General features: G+C 49.2%; 1 protein-coding gene across 1 annotated transcript in view; it reads left to right on the top strand.

Moving 5' to 3' along the window:
- IFT122 (intraflagellar transport 122) overlaps nt 1-17712 on the top strand; it is a 283966-nt gene that overhangs the window by 39452 nt on the left and 226802 nt on the right. Inside the window, exons 3-4 of the mRNA XM_086939241.1 lie at nt 2298-2382; nt 14098-14176. Coding sequence (XP_086795367.1) covers nt 2298-2382; nt 14098-14176 — 164 coding nt within the window. The remainder of the gene's footprint in view (nt 1-2297; nt 2383-14097; nt 14177-17712) is intronic.

The following is a 17712-nucleotide window of genomic DNA, read 5'->3' on the forward strand; positions in this document are numbered from 1 at the left end:
GGCTGCATCTGCTGAACCTGGTGGCAAGCAAAGGAGAAGGGACTGTGCCTGCTGTGTCCTACTTGTAGAGAAACCATAAACTTCAGGGGTCAGTTGGCTGACCTCCTGTTCATAGCACAGGGCCACAACAGCTGAAGAAGCCTGCTTGGGGGAGTGGGTAGTCCAAATCTTCTATCCGCCTTTTTTTGTTGCTATTCAGCACCAAAGAGGAGGACCTTACACTCCAAGTTCCTCCTGAGTCTGCTGTAGCCAGGAGAGTCGTTGGAGTGCAGCTTGGTCACCCAGAAGTCGAGTTACCCTCCAAGAAAGGATTCCAGTGTGACTGCAATGCCAGACAACATGCAGCTCAGTGGCAACTGGACTTCTGCCAGAACCAAGAGGACTTTGAGGGATATCGATCCCTATGGCCAGGACTGCCTCACCAAGTTTGTGGACCAAGGAGTAGCTAAAGAGAGACCCCCTTCGACCGCTTCACCTCCACGGCAGCCTTGAGCATCTTCAGCATCCTTTATCACATGCATCAGGATTGCTTCGATATGAACCTACAGCAAGTTTATAAAAGTGCCTGGAACTCACTGAAGATGCTCCTACCTTCGAGGTAACTGTTTCTGAAGACCTGTCAGAGTTGGCCACCTGAAGTGACTCAAAGCAACCACATTGATACTTCTCTAAAGTTTTCTTTCAAAAAATTGTGTAAAATGTGTTGAATTTGACAATTCTTGATCGCAGTTAAGTAAAAAGTCCATATTTACTATCCCTTCTAAATTCTGTGTCTCCGTAACCCTCCAGTGGGTCTTTTTCTTTTTGGTGTAGAAAAATACATATAATATAGTTTTATAAATTGTTTTTGGATTTCATGAGTGTCTCGTGTATTACTTCTTCAATTATTAAATGCTTAAAATTTGTTCATTTGTTTAAGCCGGACTGCTCAAGGACACAGCTACCCCGGGTTGTGCTAAGGGCTTGACAAGCTAAACCTACTGGTCCTAAAGGAGTTGCTATGTATATTACACGTGATGTAGCACAACACCATATAATACTCCCCATTTCCTCATCGCTTTCTGCTGGCTCATCTTTGAACTCTTCCCTTTTGGGTTTAGAAAATCTTTTGTTGTCTGCATAGATTTACTTGTGTTCACCATGGTCTGTGCTTCCCTAAATATCCAGTGATTTCAGAGGCATTGAGAACTGCTGAGATAAAACCACTGTTACAGAAACTCTCCGTGGCCTCTCCAGTAAGGGCATTTGCTGGCCAGTCTTCAATGGATTTTGTGTGGCTAAGTTTCCTAACTATGCAGTGGTCGAACAGGTGCTAGATATAGAATTTACCGGATAGAATGGATCCTTGTCATCATTGCTTTTCCTGGAAAAGAAACCACTGTTAATCCTTACACCTTCTAAATTAATATCCTATGCCACGTGTATAGAGTAGGTAATGAACAGCCAAATATAAGCTAGGCTTTCAGGATGACCTCTAGTTTATTTGTATGCAAATGTATGTATGTGGAAATTGTGAAAATCTAGTTTTGTTCTAACACTCGTAGGTCAGTGTTGAATGCTTTTTCCCGCAGACTTTATTAGTATTTACATCCTTACAATTAAGGCACTGTTGGCTATTTCAGGCCTGCATGCTGGACTCCCGTAGATATAGACTTCCACAGATTTGTTACATGAACTCCTTTCAGTTTCTCTCTGGATCCAGTAAATGTTCATACACCTTCCTCCACCAATGGTGTCACGTAGTTCTGTTTGGCATTGCAGTAATGCCTTTCTGCTCCACTGGAAGTTAAAGGCTGACTTTTATAAAAGGTTCACACAAAGACAGTTCCTTTTTTCCCTGCTTCCGAAGGCCGTAGATCTAGAACTGTTGGATTATCTAAATAATACTATTATACAATTTTGTCAGAGTTTTTATAAAAATTCTGTAATGTTTGACAAAATGTAACCTCCAAAGTAGTTTAGATTCAAACCCTGCCAGACATGTAGAAGGCATATGTCTGTGATAGAACCTCATCCTTCTTGTCATTGTAACTGCGATTAGTTGCTTTTTGTTAGGCTCAGTATGTTAGCTTAGTGTGGTGATGTCTGCATATGTGAACTTTTGGGGAGGAGTGGCAACCAAAGTGGGAACTTGCTAAGAAAAGAGGTGTTGACAGCAACTCTTGTAGACATGATTGGTAGATCACATGAAACTATTGTAAATTGCAGTCAAATATTTTTTTCCAGTTAAAATAGTGCCCAATACGAAGAGATGTTGCTTTGATTAAGATTTTGTTCTACCTTTTGTAACTTTCCAGGTCTATGACACTTCGGATGGAACCTTAATACAGCCACTTAAGGGCCATAAGGACACGGTTTACTGTGTAGCATATTCTAAAGATGGTAAGTGGCATGTTGCTTTTACTTGCAATTTTACTATGTATGCTTGAAGGATTACTTGAACTTGCCTTGGAGACTGGTCATTAAGCGTAAAGAGAAACTAAATTTATATGGTTGCTTGGATGGGATGAGTGGGACTAATGGGGGGGCGTGGCTTGGACGCCGATCGGGATGGCGGCGTGAGCTCGCAGCTCCGCGCGGAATCCCGCTAATTCTCCTGATTTCTGCACCCTGGGCGACCCGAGGTCGACACTCCTGCCCTACGAAGTGTAGGGGGACCGCAGGGCGTTGACAGAAAGTTGCTGGGGGACTGCTGGCCCCGAGGAGACCCAGTTGAGCGACGGCTGAGGTGTCGCCGAGAGTGAGAAGAAAATGGCGGCGGAGCGATTGGGCAGCTCCGGACACCAACATTGAACTGAGTTGGCGCCGACTGGCGGGAGGCTCTGTGGCCGAGAGATCGAAGCGTTGGGGACTGTGGCGACAGTTCCGAAGGTCGGGGGACAGGGATCCGACCCCGCTCGGACTTTGAGGACTCTTGCTGGCCGCTATCCCTCCCTTTTCCCTTCCTCCTCCGGGCTCAAGAGGGGGCCGGTCGAACGGGGCTCACCCACTTGGCCCTTGGACCTGAGGGCATTGGCGGTGGCACTTGATCCTGTTCAATATCGGGGAGTTTGCACCGACCCACGAGTGCCGGAGCTGGGCGGGTTTCCTGGCCTGTGACGCAGTACCCTGAAATGGCGGCGACGGGAGGGCTGGTGGCCGTGGAACGCGGACAGGGGGACCTAGCGGCAGCGTCCCAGATGGGTGAGACCCCCCCGACGGAGTTGGACCAGGAGCAGCGACTGAATCGTCGTCTGGACGCCATACTAGATGCAATTACCTCGACCAAGGAGGCGTTGCACCAGGACATCGCGCAAGTAGCCACGGGGCTGGGGCTATTGCGAGCGGACCATGCGAAGCTGGCGGATAGGGTCAAGGACCATGATCAGCTGCTATTGGACCTGAAACCGTCGTTAGTGACCGCGGAGCATAAGATCACAGACATACTGGCCCGGTTGGACTCGCTGGAACGACGCGCGGAGGATGCCGAAGGCCGCAATAGGAGGAACAACGTGCGGGTCGTAGGCCTGCCGGAACGAATTGAGGGGGAGGATGCGGTGGCCTACATGGAGAACTGGTTTCGAACTGTGGTGGCGCCGGAGGGGCTTACTCCTTTCTTTACCCTGGAACGAGCCCACAGGGTGCCTGCTCGCCCACCAGGGCTTGGCCGCCCCCCCCCCCCCCCCCCCCCCCCCGACCGATGGTAGTACAGCTCCTCCATTATAAGGACCGGGACCTCCTCATCCAGAGGGCTAGGATGTCAGGCCCGTTTGAGGTGGAGAACAGCAGGGTTACAATCTTCCCGGACTACACTCAGGCGGTCCAGAGGAACAGAGCATCGTTCCTGGCGGTGAAGAAGGAACTGCGAGAGGAGGGCATTCAATACTCCTTGCTCTTCCCGGCAAAGCTGCGGGTCATCCTGGATGAGACCACGCACTTCTTCCAGACTCCGGACGAGGCATGGCAGTGGCTGGAGTCGTACAGAGCGGGGACGGACAGGTCGCACAAAAGTAGACGAGATCGGCCTAAACAACCCCGGGTCAGACAATCTCAACGCATCCGGTCCCGCAACAGGCGCCAGCGGGAGAAACGGGAGGCTCAAATGGCTGCGGAAAAGAGAGATGCGCTCGCAGCGACGGCGGCCATCACGGGGTCGCAACAGAACAGTGAACTGGTGGAAACGGACTCTGGCGGGGAAGGCAGCAGGACGGGAGAGGACCTCTCAGAAGCGGAAAGCTCGAAGGGGCCGGTGGTGACCCCCCAGACTTCTGATGGGATATTTCACGGTTGAGACTGTGTTGGGACTTGGACAAGATCTAATGGTAGGGAGGTATCCTGTTGGTGATGGGTGGGTTGCCGGATAGGGTGCCACGTAAGCAGGATGGGATGGGGGCGCGGGACGTGGGCTCCGCAAGCTGGGGTTGGCGATAACTCACCCCCCTAGGGCCCTTAAGGCCTTCTGTGGTGGAGACCACAGGTTAGGAGAATGTGTGGTTGGTTTGAGGTTTGGATCGGGGCTGACACTGGGTTTGTAGGCTCTGTCCTGGGGAGTGGGGTTTGGGGTGTTTTTCTGTTCAGAGTTTGTTTCGGGGGGGGCAACTGCTTTGGGGGGGATGTGAACTGTCGTTGTTTGACTTGGACTGATCGATGCTGGTATGGGGACGTTACCTAACTTAAAATGCCTAACGTGGAATGTCCGGGGGCTACGAACCATGGTCAAACGCCACAAGGTGCACGCATATCTGGTGCGAAGGGGGGTCCAGATTGCTATGTTACAAGAAACCCATCTGACTAAAAAAGAGTGCGCTGCGTTGCAAAAAAGATGGCGGGCCAGGTGTTCGGCACCACTTACTCAGCATATGCCAGGGGGGTATTGATTTGGGTGAGGGCAGGGATACCGTTCCAGGTGCTGAACCAAGTAGTGGACCCTGATGGCAGGTTTGTGGCGGTGGAGGGGAGGTTGTATGGTAGGGATGTGGTTCTCTGTTGTGTGTATGCGCCAAACACTGATCAGGCCCGAAACTTCGATGGCCTCTCCGGGTCCTTGGCCTCTTTCCTAGCAGGCCCGGTAGTACTAGGGGGGGACTTTAACTCGATTACGGATGTGGTTCTGGATAGGTCTCACCCCCCCTTGTTGATTCCCCGGTACGTAAGTTGGCCTGCACAGGAAGGACTGGCAGGACAGGTGGGGGTTGCTGGATGTCTGGCGGGAACAGCACAGGGACACCAGGGACTATTCTTTTTACTCAGCTCTCCATGCACTACATGTGAGGATAGATTCAATGCTCTGTGGCGAATCCCTGGCCCCATTGATTTCACACACAGAATACTTGGCTAGAACCATTTCGGATCATAATCTCCTATTGGTACATATCCAGTGGCAGCGGGAGCGCTCGGCGATACCAACATGGCGGCTCCGGCCAGACACGCTGGAGGACTCAGTGTTTAGTGACGCTGTCCAACAGGGCATCGATCATTACTTTGGCGAGAACGAGGGTACGGCCACGAGTAGGTCCATTGAATGGGATGCGATGAAAGTGGTGGTGAGAGGGGTGTGTCTGGGTCGGTTTTCGAATGCTCGTACGACTGTGTTGAATGCACTTGCGAAAGCGGAGGAGAATCTGAGAGAATTGGAGCGGCGCAGGCCGGCCAGGCCAGACTTACAGGCCCAGTTGTTGGAAGCGAAGGAGGTGGTCGCCGCCGAGACGGAACGGTTGAGGTGTTACGACTACAGGCAATACGCCATCAGAGCGCATGCTGAACGGGATAAGGTGGGCACGCTCTTGGCCAGACTCGCTAACTCTGAACTTAGGGGCTGCCCGGTCCTTAGCATTAACAACGCACAGGGGGAGACGGTATATTCCCAGGCAGCGGTGTTGAAGTGCTTTCGTGTGTATTATGAGGAATTGTACCAAAGTCAGTTGGGAGTGGAGGCTCAGGAAATTGCGGAGTACCTAGGGGCGAGGCGGCTTCCGGTCCTGGACGAGGAGGACGCGAAAGAGTTGGGCAGCCCGATAACGCTCACTGAAATACGGGTGGCCATTAAGAATATGGCTCGGAATAAAACACCTGGGGTGGACGGGTTACCAATAGAATTCTACCAGCAATTTGTCGACAGCTTAGCGCCCAGGCTGCTGGTGGTGTACACGGAAGCTTATGAGTCAGGGCGTTTGCCTTGGTCCATGCGGGAGGCTTTGATTGTGCCGCTCCTAAAGCCCGGCAGGGATGCAACAGATGTGAGGTCCTATTGCCCGTTGTCCATGTTGACGGTGGACTACAAAATCCTGAGCCGGATTCTGGCCACCAGACTGGCCCCGCACATGACGGGCCTGGTACACAGGGATCAGGCGGGGTTTATCCCTACGAGGAGTACGGCGTTAAATATCCGTCGCCTGGTTGGGATAATGGACGCCATTTTGGATGGAGACGGGGCCCAAGCGGTCTTATCCGTGGACATAGGGAAGGCATTCAATAGTCTGGAATGGACTTTCCTGGATGGAGTGCTGGAGAGGTTTGGCATAGGTGAAGGGTTTCGCCGGTGGACGAGGGTCTTGTACTCCTCAGCAACGGCGCGGGTACGTTTGGGTGGTCTGGTGTCGGCGGCATACCCGGTGGGTAGGGGCACGAGACAGGGGTGCTCCCTTTCCCCCCTCTTGTTCGCTCTGGCGATGGAACCCTTGGCGGTCCACGCTAGGTCGGGTGACAGATAGGCGGGGATAGATAGCGGCGGGCAGCTACATCACATCTCGCTATATGCGGACGACCTGCTGCTGTACCTAGACGATACGGAGCGGGCCCTGGAAGGAGCGATGGACCGGTTATCGGAGTTTGGCCAGCTGTCGGGCCTTAAGGTCAACTGGGCGAAGACCTGTGTGTTCCCGCTGAGAGCGGAGTCGCCCAGCCCTGCTCGTGACTTGGGGGTAGTTTGGGAGCCATCTTGCTTCACTTATCTGGGAGTCCGTATCTACCACGTGACCACGGACCTATTAGAAGGCAACATTGGTCGGTGCGTTCGGGCGCTGAGGGGCAGTATGTCCTTTTGGTCGACCCTCCCGCTAACGGTACTGGGTAGGTTTGCTCTCCTGAAAATGGTCGCGCTCCCCCGCCTCCTGTACTACTTCCGGACGTTGCCTATTTGGATTCCTCAGAGGATCTTTAGGGACCTGAGGACGATGATTATTGGTTTCCTGTGGGGACATGGCCGCCGTAGAGTGGCTCTGAGTACGTTGCTACGCCCCAAGATTGAGGGGGGGATGGCTGTTCCTGATTTTGAACTATATTACTTGGCGGCGCAACTACAGGTTCTCACGCAACATGTGGCCAGGGTGTTTAGGGGACCGGAGGAGGACCGAGAGCTGGGGATACAACGCCATGTGCTGTCTTATATCGTCATGCAACAGAGGCTTGAGCTGCGGGGCCTCACTATGGAGGAACGGACGCTCAGGCTGTGCTGGCAGAGGAGTCTTAGGAGAGCGAAGGCGACGCGGCCTTATGCGCCGGAAATTCCGATCGGTATGCTGGCGGCCCTACCGCACGGGGGCGATTGGTCCCCGTTGCTGGAATGGGAGGAGGCAGGACTTCAGGTGGTAGGTGACCTGTATATCGATGGGACTTTGGTGCCCTTCGGAGTGCTTCAGGAACAGTTCGGGCTGTCTGACGGGGGGTTCCTCTTGCATGCGGCGGTGGTAGCGGCTATACAGAAGCACTGGAAGGGAGGGCTCATAGAACCGGACACGACTATGGCGTGCCAGTATGTGGTGATGGCAGCGGGCACCTTCAAGGCTGTGACCTGCCTCCATAATAGGATGTTACATGAGGGGCTGGAACCGCTCCAGGGGCTCAAAGCTAAATGGGAGGAGAGTGTGGGCAGGCCCATTCCAGACACGGTGTGGAGCCACATTTTACGGCGCACATGGAAAGGCACGAGGAATGCGCGCTTCCAACAAGTGCATTTCTATGTGCTACATAGGGCCTATCTGACCCCGGAAAAAATACGGCGGTACTTCCAGGTGCAGGACGCGCGGTGCCCGAGGTGTTCGTCTCCGGGAGCGGACATGGATCATTTGTTTTGGGGTTGTCCGCATTTGGAGGCCTACTGGGCAGAGGTGGGAGACCTCCTAAACGATGTGACCGACAGGGAGGTGGACTTCGATATGGCGGCGTGTTTGTTGCTCTGGTTCCCGCACACCAAACACACCAAGGTGACGAGCAAATTTATTGACTTGGGTCTGATACTGGCACAAAGAGAAATCTCATGGCATTGGAAGTCCAGGGGCGGGCCGTCAGTAAGGAGGTGGAAGAATGAATTGTTGCGGTGGTCTGAATGTGAGAGTGTGCTCCGAATGAAACAGGCTTTCAAGCTTGGTAATGAGAAGGCCTTGGATGCAGCGCGTGCGTGGGAGTTGGTGGTGCAAGCCTTGCGTGACTCTTTAGTGGAAGATGAGGACTGAGTGAATGGGACCTGTGGACACTGCGTGGCGTACTAACTCAGAGTTGTCATTGACACTGTAGCGGGATCCATACTACACTTAAGGACGGGACACACACCATTAGCAGTTGCCGGGGAGGGGACACCGGGGGGTTGTTCAGTGGGAGTTCGGGGTGGGCCGGAAGCCAGGAGGTTGGTTGTCCGCGATGGCGACTTTGAGCTAAGAAGGGCCAGTAGGGCGTAGGTGATGAGCGAGAGGTAGTTAAGGGGCGCGGGCCGGGTAGGGTGGGCCCTACAGTGCTCGGGGCGGGTCCGGAAGCGGATGGTAGCATTGATCGCATATGTGGGATGGCTGACGATGTTATTTGTTGTGGGTGGGGGGGTAAAATGCAGATACGTAAAATGATCTTTCGACCATTGTCCCTAAGGGACACTCACCGTGATGCTTTCCTACTATGTAGGGTACTATGCCGCCCGGCCTCCGGGATGCGGGCTGAATGGCTGTGTATGGTATACGTTTTACTGATTGATCGGGGGGGACATTACGAGTGGACTGGTTGAACATTTGTATTCTGTGGTTTCTAATTCTGCAATAAAAACAAATTAAAAAAAAAAAAAATGAGTGGGACTAATCTAATTGGCATTACATGAACAGCATGATTGAAAATATGATGGAAAGATGCAACTCCTACTTTTACAATTCACAGTCAAGGAGAGGAATGCCGCAATTGGCTTTTTCAGCTAGGCTCTCCCTTGCACCAACAACAGATTGCGGGCTTCTAATTTTTAGATTATAATGTTCACATCAACATTGATCATGAAAAGCAGACTGTGGCATCCTAAGTTCTATTTTGCTTTTTAATTATCTTGGTCAGTAGGGTTATTATAACATCCCTTAATTCTAGATAGCTTTCTCTTATTCAGCATTTAACTATGTACCTTTTAAAAGCGGTCACCTCAAAGGTATGAAATTCCTCATAAAATCCAGTTATGAGATTATATCCTCCTGGGGATTTACCAATGCTATTCATTGTTTATTTTGCTCAATAATTTGTGGCCTTTACCTCAGTTTAACTTAATGGTGAAAATGTTCTTCACCAAAGTTGCTTGTTTGTACTTTCTGTACATCCTGATTTTATGTACGTGCAGCACCTTTAAAAAAAGTCTTTAAAGTTAGGTTTGCAATTGCTTGATGATACTTGTGCAAAAGCCTTGATTTAAAACTGACTTTTCTACTTTGTTCTCCTAGAGACCAGCATGGTCAAAATCTGACATGTTTATCCCTGATGTTCGTTTATAGTCTTTTGTCCCCAATCCACCTAAAGCGTTTCTATGTCCCCTCTCTTCTCAGCCAATGTTCTCTCTTTTTTGATACCTGACTGTCCACTTTTCCAGTTGACCAAATGTTCTTGTCCTGGAGAGCAAACCACTCTTTTTCCTTCATTAGAGACTTTTCATACTATCTCTTTTCCATTAATCCCTTGTTTATCTGAAAGTCACGCTTTGCCACTTTGAATGATTGTATCCTTCACCCAAATCTAAAAATAACTGGTTTGATGAGCAAACATTTTATAACCATGATGCAGTTTCTTAGCACAATGTTCTAGTTCTGAGGAAACGTTGCCAGACATTGCAGCTTCAAACGCATGCACCTAATGATCAATTTTAAATATGATTCTGCACCCCCACTTTCAGCCACTGAATCTTTTAGCATCAGGAGCATAGTTATTGCTTCCAAGGCTGTTGACCGATAGAACTCCAGCATTTTAGGTAGTTTGGAGTTTGAGAATACATTTTTATTTTTTCGTAAGCCTCAAGCCTAAAGAATTGTCATAGAACATTTTTGACTTCATCATATATAAAACCATCATGGATTTTAATATTGGATGTGAAGGGGGAGATTACTTCCCTCAAAGAAAGACATTAAAAAAATATTTCAGGGGCATACTCTGCTTGAGGTTTCAGAGAAGTATTTATCCAAATGCCCTCTTCCACTTTGTGGGGCTGCGTGATACTTCAGCTTTCTTCCAGGAACAAATATAATTAACGTGTCCGTTGGAACCAACTGCTGCGCCTTCAAGCCTCCGTATCTTCCAAGCAAAATCATATATTTTCAGATGGACTGGTGGCTGCTCATAACATAAGTGATACAAGATCCATGATTGAACGATGCAAGGAAGATTTTGAATTAAGCTCCACATTAGGTCTCTTGGTTTCAGTTTTCCAGAAGGCTTAGCAGGTATGTTTTTACACACAGGCATTCTCCATCTTGGTTTACCTGAATGAAATGGATGGGTCAGAGACAAGTCCTCTTTTGCCTTCTTGTAAACCTGTACCCTTTTCAATATGTGGTTGGATGGTTAGCTGTGCGCTTGCTTATCGCAAGTGCTTGTGTGGGCAGCTCACTCTTTCAATAATCTTGATAGGTTCTCTAATTTATTTCTATTTGCATGAGGGTGTCCATATCTCTCTAGCTCCCTGCTTTACTCTCTGCCGTTTTCTTCACTCATTTGCGTTTTCTTCTGGTGGCAGTTGGTGACTTTTTCTCCTTTGTGTCTTTGTTCCTCTTACTTTGTGCCTTTGTTACTAAGACACCTCAGAAAGCTATTTTTTTAGGTCAATATCGGTCCCAAAGCTAGCAATGCACCATCTGGACATTTTTCACCCATGTCTCCCTGCTTGACTTACTGCACTGAAAACACACAGTGCCAATGCATTACAGGACAATCCTGTGGTGACTTGTGCACATTCAAGTCACTGGTGTGTTTCTAAATGACATTATTCAATGTTTGACATATTTTTAAAAAGAAATCTAGGTTGAATACCTTTTAAGTCCTTTATGAAACTCAACTTCCCAACTTGTCCTCTGACCTGCCCCTGCGCACCCCCTTCCTGTGTTCCATCTGGGATAAGTCTGGTGGTGAAATCCGTATATGAAAATGCAAAACCTTTTGTATCGGCTTTGCTTTAAGAGACATTTTCTTTTATTTCTATTTCAGTATCTTAGTCTTGAGTATACTCTGAGCAGATTTTGACAATGAGTGATGCAGAGATGTATTCAATATTATTCTGGTTGGTGTTTAGGAATTCAGATTAGATGCTGTGTTTCCTGGACCCAAAGCCACTCCCTAGTCCCCTTGAAAGGTGGCTACTACACAGCCTGTTGACTCTAGAAAGTGGATTTACATGTTACAACCATAAATCCATTTTCCAGTTTAATGTTTCACCTAGAGAACGGTTTCAGCTGCCTCCTGTCAAAAAACCTTTTGTGGACCATACCAACATTTTACTGTGGGCTTAGAGCATGCCCATTAGTTACTATTGGTTGGCTTTCTTGTCACTTTTACTTTTCTTACTTTTCCAATATATTTCCTTCTGCTTGTCCTTCCAGTGGAGCATTACCACTTTACCATCCTTTCATTGTTTATGAGAGTGCCTATGTTTTCTAGCTGTCTCCTTCGTGTGCTCCTGCAAATACCATCCAGTTCTCTCAGTGTTGCTCCCCGTAAGTCGCAGCTTGTCTGTCAAAGCACAACAACACGTTTTTGTTTGGGTATGACTAAAGAGCAGACTTTAAGGGTTGTTTTTGTTTTATCTCATGCATTCCATGTATTGCATGAATGCATAGACCTTGGCATACCAAGGTTTTATGTATGAAGAAACCCACCGCGGACCCCACGGACCTCAAGAACTTCCGGCCCATCTCGCTCCTCCCCTTTCCAGCCAAAGTCATCGAGAAGACCATCCACAAACAACTCTCCGCCTTCCTCGAGACCAACGGATCCCTCGACCTCTCCCAGTCCGGGTTCCAAGCAAACCACAGCACCGAGACCGCGCTCATCGCAGCCACCAACGACATCAGGTCTCTGCTCGACAACGGAGAAACTGCTGCCCTCATCCTCCTGGACCTCTCAGCAGCCTTCGACACTGTATGCCACCGCACCCTTATACAGCGCCTCAGCAACACCGGAATCCAAGGAGCGGCCCTGGAGTGGATCATCTCGTTCCTCGACGGAAGAACCCAGAGAGTCCGCCTCCCCCCGTCCCAATCCTCGGCCACCGAAGTCATCTGCGGCGTTCCGCAAGGATCCTCACTAAGCCCCACCCTCTTCAACATCTACATGAGCCCTCTCGCAGCCATCGCAGCACCGCAACCTCAACATCATCTCCTACGCCGACGACACCCAGCTGATCCTCTCCCTCACCAACGACCCCGCCACCGCCGAAGCCAACCTCCAGGAAGAAATGAAAGACGTCGCGGAATGGATGAAGCTCAGCCATCTGAAACTGAACTCAGACAAGACGGAAGTCCTCATCCTCGGACCATCTCCCTCCGCCTGGGACGACTCCTGGTGGCCCCCTGCCCTGGGTACCGCACCGAAGCCAATGGACCACGCACGCAACCTGGGCTTCATCCTGGACACCTCCTTCACGATGACCAAGCAAGTCCACGCCGTCTCGCCATCCTGCTTCAACACCCTGCGCATGCTCCGAAAGATCTTCCGATGGATCCCCACCGAAACCAGGAAGACGGTCACCCAGGCCCTCTTCACCAGCCGTCTGGACTACGGGAACACCCTCTATGCTGGAACTACAGCCAAACTCCAGAAAAGACTCCAGCGCATTCAGAACGCCTCAGCACGACTCATCCTGGACATCCCTCGCCACAGCCACATCTCGGCCCACCTGAAAGACCTGCACTGGCTCCCAGTCAACAAGAGGATCATGTTCAGACTCCTCACTCACGCACACAAGGTTCTCCACGACACGGGCCCGAAGTACCTCAACAGCTGACTCACATTCTACACACCAACCCGCCAGCCCCTGTCCGCCAGCCTCGCCCTTGCCTCCATCCCACGAATCCGCAAATCCACCGTCGGAGGAAGATCCTTCTTCTTCCTGGCAGCCAAGACCTGGAACTCCCTCCCCACTCACCTACGGCTGACCCTGGACCATCTCTCCTTCAGGAAACAACTCAAGACCTGGCTGTTCGAGCAGTGGAGCCCCCCCCCCCTTTCCAGCGCCTTGAGACCCTAACTGGTTAGTAGCACGCTTTACAAATTCTATTGATTGATTGACTGATTCTGGCTGCTACACTTACTCCAATATCGTTTGAGGTGGATGGTATACTTGGCACAGCTGAAAATTAGCTGCCTCTTCTCATGGAGGCACATGAATCTGCACCCTGGGCCACTGCAGAGAACCAAATGGCTGGAGTAGGTTTCAGTTCTAGGTCCTGGGTAAGTAAATTCGGTCTTGGCAAACTTTTACCTTTAAATTCCAACATAGTATTTTTAGAAATAAAGTAGGCCCTTTATAAAGATTTCAAATAATGAATTTGATGTGCAGTCTGGAAAAACCTTCATGTATGTTTTTGCTTTCCCTCCAGTATTTCGAAGTATTTTTTCCTAAACTTGTTTAACCAGTGCTGTGCAAAGAAGCATAGGAAAAGCCAATAACTTGACACTCATAAATGTGAGACTTATTGACTTTATCAGTGCTTGTTTTTCTCATGGTTGTAAGTTATTCTATCGTTTATTTTCTTCTCTTGTCTCTGACTTTGTTGCGGGCCTCTGTATATGTCCATGTGATGTAAGCAAGTAGTCACGGGCATCTCAATGGGTGTCTTCATGTGCTGCCTGACATAATAATTAAGATGTTTTGAATACTCTTTTGGCCTTTTTTTTCAGGGAGGCGTTTTGCATCTGGCTCTGCTGATAAGAGTGTCATTATTTGGACTTCGCAGCTCGAGGGTATCCTGAAGTACACGTGAGTGACTTCTTTCTCTAGCATGACTATCATCCAGAAAGTGACGAGAGAACCATATGCTGACAATATAATTATTTTTTCCCAGAGCCTATCTGCAGATTCTCGCTTGGCAGTGGGTAGCTGTGAACAATGCCCCTGCCCTTACTAGTGAGCCCTAGCTGCAAACAATCGAAGTCTAAGAAAAACAGATAGACTAAAGGGGCTTTGTCAATTTCTCTGATTGCGCATTTAGCAACAACTTTTACTAGGGACGGGCTTGTGGTGATAATTCATACAATGAGTGATTATTGTAAGTCTTGCCCTGAACACAGTACTATGTACTCTTGCCAGTGTGTTGATAGAGTACCATTTGTTGCAGTTCTTACCCAAGCACACCACCTACAACCACAATGCCTCTTTTGACAACATTATCAAAAATAAACTTCAAAATAAATAATTCCATGGCACTTGCATATAGTAGAGATTAAAAAGAAAGAGTATTTTTTTAAATGTCTGTGGTTGTTCATATTACCAAAGTAATGGCTACTATCAAATACATAACATTATATTGAACACCTATAATTTAGGCACATAAAAAATAACATAAAATATCAGGTCAAGGAAAATAAACAAAAATAAAAGCTCTTGAAATAGGATATTTTGGCCCTCATTACAACCAGTGGTATTCTCTAGGTAGAAATATATCACTCCCCATCATAAGTAACCCAGAATTACTGAATCAGTGAATTCTGGACCCAATAAGTCCGATCCTGGAGATACCAGACCTGGTTTGACCAAATGCAGATGTAAATCTTGTAAAACCCTTGTTGGAGCAGGGCCTTGGGGTTGCAGGGCACCCTGTTTGCTTAAGGACCCGTGCAGCACTACATAGATTTCATACTTGGCTTCCATGAGTCAGGCTCAGCCGTTACCCATACACCACCTGCCACCTAGTTTCCATCCCTCTAGCAGCAATGCCAGGTGTGGTTACACACCCGGCTGCATACAGGGATCTAAACCAGTGGCTATTGGCCGGGTCAGACAAAGCCCTCACCCACCCCAACAAATTTGCAGGTAGAGTGTACTGCCTTCCTCCCCCAAAAGGCCCCCAAAAGGACCATCCCTTCTCTGGAGATGCCCTCTTGCTCCCATCAGCTCTCTCCACCCAAATAGACAGCCTCAGGCCAAAGGCAGCAACAGGGGCTCCGCGTAAACCCTCACGCACCACAGAGAGCACAGCACAGTGGGGGCAGTACATAGGGCTCACTCCTTTGACCTTACTCAACCCTGCCAGGGGCATTTAACCCTCACAGTCTTTCTTTTCTGCTTCAAGCAAGAAAATGTACACAGATGGCACCCTGAAATCAACGCAGAGGAAAAGCACCGGTAATCCCAGATCTATACAGTTTTTCCCCATTGTGGAGATTTTAGTGTGGGTATACCGTCTGGAATCTGAGATTCCAGCCTCCCTGTGTGACTACACTAAAATTTGCAATACTTATAATGTGGTACAAAAGGGGGTGGTGATGGACGGAGCATCTGAATCAATCAAACTCGCACCCAGTCAACAGATCTGGGTTTAATCTATCACCTTTCTTTAGCCCACTCTGCCACCCCAGTTCAGACATGGCCATATGCAAATCAGTCTGACCCTGTGCCTCATGGGAACAGTCCAGCCCGAACTGCCGAGCCATGCCTTCCCTGGACCGGAAACAAGCTTCCGAGGACCGGTTTCTGGCATTTCAGCCGTCTTCAGCCCGGCTTGCTTGAATCCAGTGGCCAAGTGAGCAAGGGACTCACGTCTGCGCATAACCTGCCAACTTATGGCGAACAAAGCGGTACAAAATTCAAGCAAGCCGGGCTGTAGACGGCTGAAATGCCAGAAACCGGTCCACGGAAGCTTGTTTCCGGTCCAGGGAAGGCATAGCTTGGCAGTTCGGGCTGGACTGTTCCCATGAGGCACAGGGTCAGACTGATTTGCATTTGGCCATGTCTGAACTGGGGTGGCAGAGTGGGCTAAAGAACGGTGATGGATTAAACCCAGATCTGTTGACTGGGTGTGAGTGTTTGATTGGTTCAGATGCTCCGTCCATCACCACTCCCTTTTGTACATACTTATAATGTGGGCTTAAGGAGTTAGCTGCAAAAGGATTACCTGAGTCTATAAAAAATATTTATCGGACTTTTTTTTTTGTAAATCTTTTTATTAGTTTCAAAACGAAGAAAGTAATAGACATCAGGTGCGATACATTCAAACATAATAAAACGGCGAACAGATGTAAATACAGGATGGATACTAAGCAGTGAGGAGATGGCTGAGACGCCTACGGCAATGTATGAGAAACAGGATTTGCCACAGTACAATATACAATTCACATTAAGCGCAAGCTCCCAGAGTCTGCCCACCCATAAAATCAGGATAATAGGAGAAGCATGAGCACCAGATACTGGAATACCAACAAAGTCAGGATGTTCCACCAGTTATACTTATAAAAGGAAAGTGAAAGAGAGTGTGAAGAAAAAGAAACCATAAAAACAAAAAAAGAAGACAAAACAATAAACGCATCCCCCCACCCTGCACATGGCTGTCGCCTAACCCCAACTAGCAGTGTGCCTGTCGCCCCAACTAACTAAATACTAAAAGTAGAAAATGGAGGAGGGCATCTTCATACATGCCCCCGGTCTCCACTCCCCCGCCAAAGCCAAGAATCCCCAGACTAAGGTTTCAAAATCTATTAAGCTGCAAATACGTAGCGCAACAGGGGAAACTCCAAATACAGCCCAACCTCTCGACCGCATCGTGATTGCAAACCCTGTGTCCAGTAATACCCAATGGCAAACTCAATCACACAGTCTCATCCTTGACCCTTCCGATCAAACACGTGCGCCCCTTCCGGACAAACTGTTGCTTCCACAGGATAGTCAATGCACAAAAAAGCTGCAGCAAAGTTCAAACCAAGACGAAGCAGAGAGATGAAAGTGTTGAGAACTCCGCTAAGTCCAAAGACTCCCCACACCGTCATGGATTCCCAAAGTTGTTTCATCCGCGATCTTAGCGGTACCGATGTATAGGGGAGTGACGCAGTTCCAAACCAACAACAGTTCCCATCAAAAGTCTCCGGAAAGGGAGCATCAGGTAGTCCTTCCATAGTCTACAACGATCGTAGGCCTGACAGTCCAATTGCGGCATCAAGCATGCTCTCTGCACCCAACACACTGGTCAAAGGCTCCAACGTCTCCCATAGTACGGGTTCTGCTTCCTCCATCGAAGTGGCCATCTTGGGTATCTCGAGTCGTTTCGTTTCTTGTAGTGGACCAGGATCCGGTCCCATCTGCCCAGTTCCAGACAAAGACACTATCATTTTGTGGATGTGGGCTTCAACGCAAACATGAAGTGACCTTATGGCTGCCAACACCGTTCGTAGTGACGGGTCATTCTCAGTCCGCTCCACAACGTCTCGCTCAGTTTCGGTCATATTCGCGTCCCCAGAGAACCCGGTCTCCCCGGGGGGATAGGTGGATGCGGAACGGGCGGTTTCAGAAGGGGACTTATCGTT

The sequence above is a fragment of the Lissotriton vulgaris genome, chromosome 9 (genome assembly GCF_964263255.1).
Source record: "Lissotriton vulgaris chromosome 9, aLisVul1.2, whole genome shotgun sequence".
Lineage (NCBI taxonomy): Eukaryota > Metazoa > Chordata > Amphibia > Caudata > Salamandridae > Lissotriton > Lissotriton vulgaris.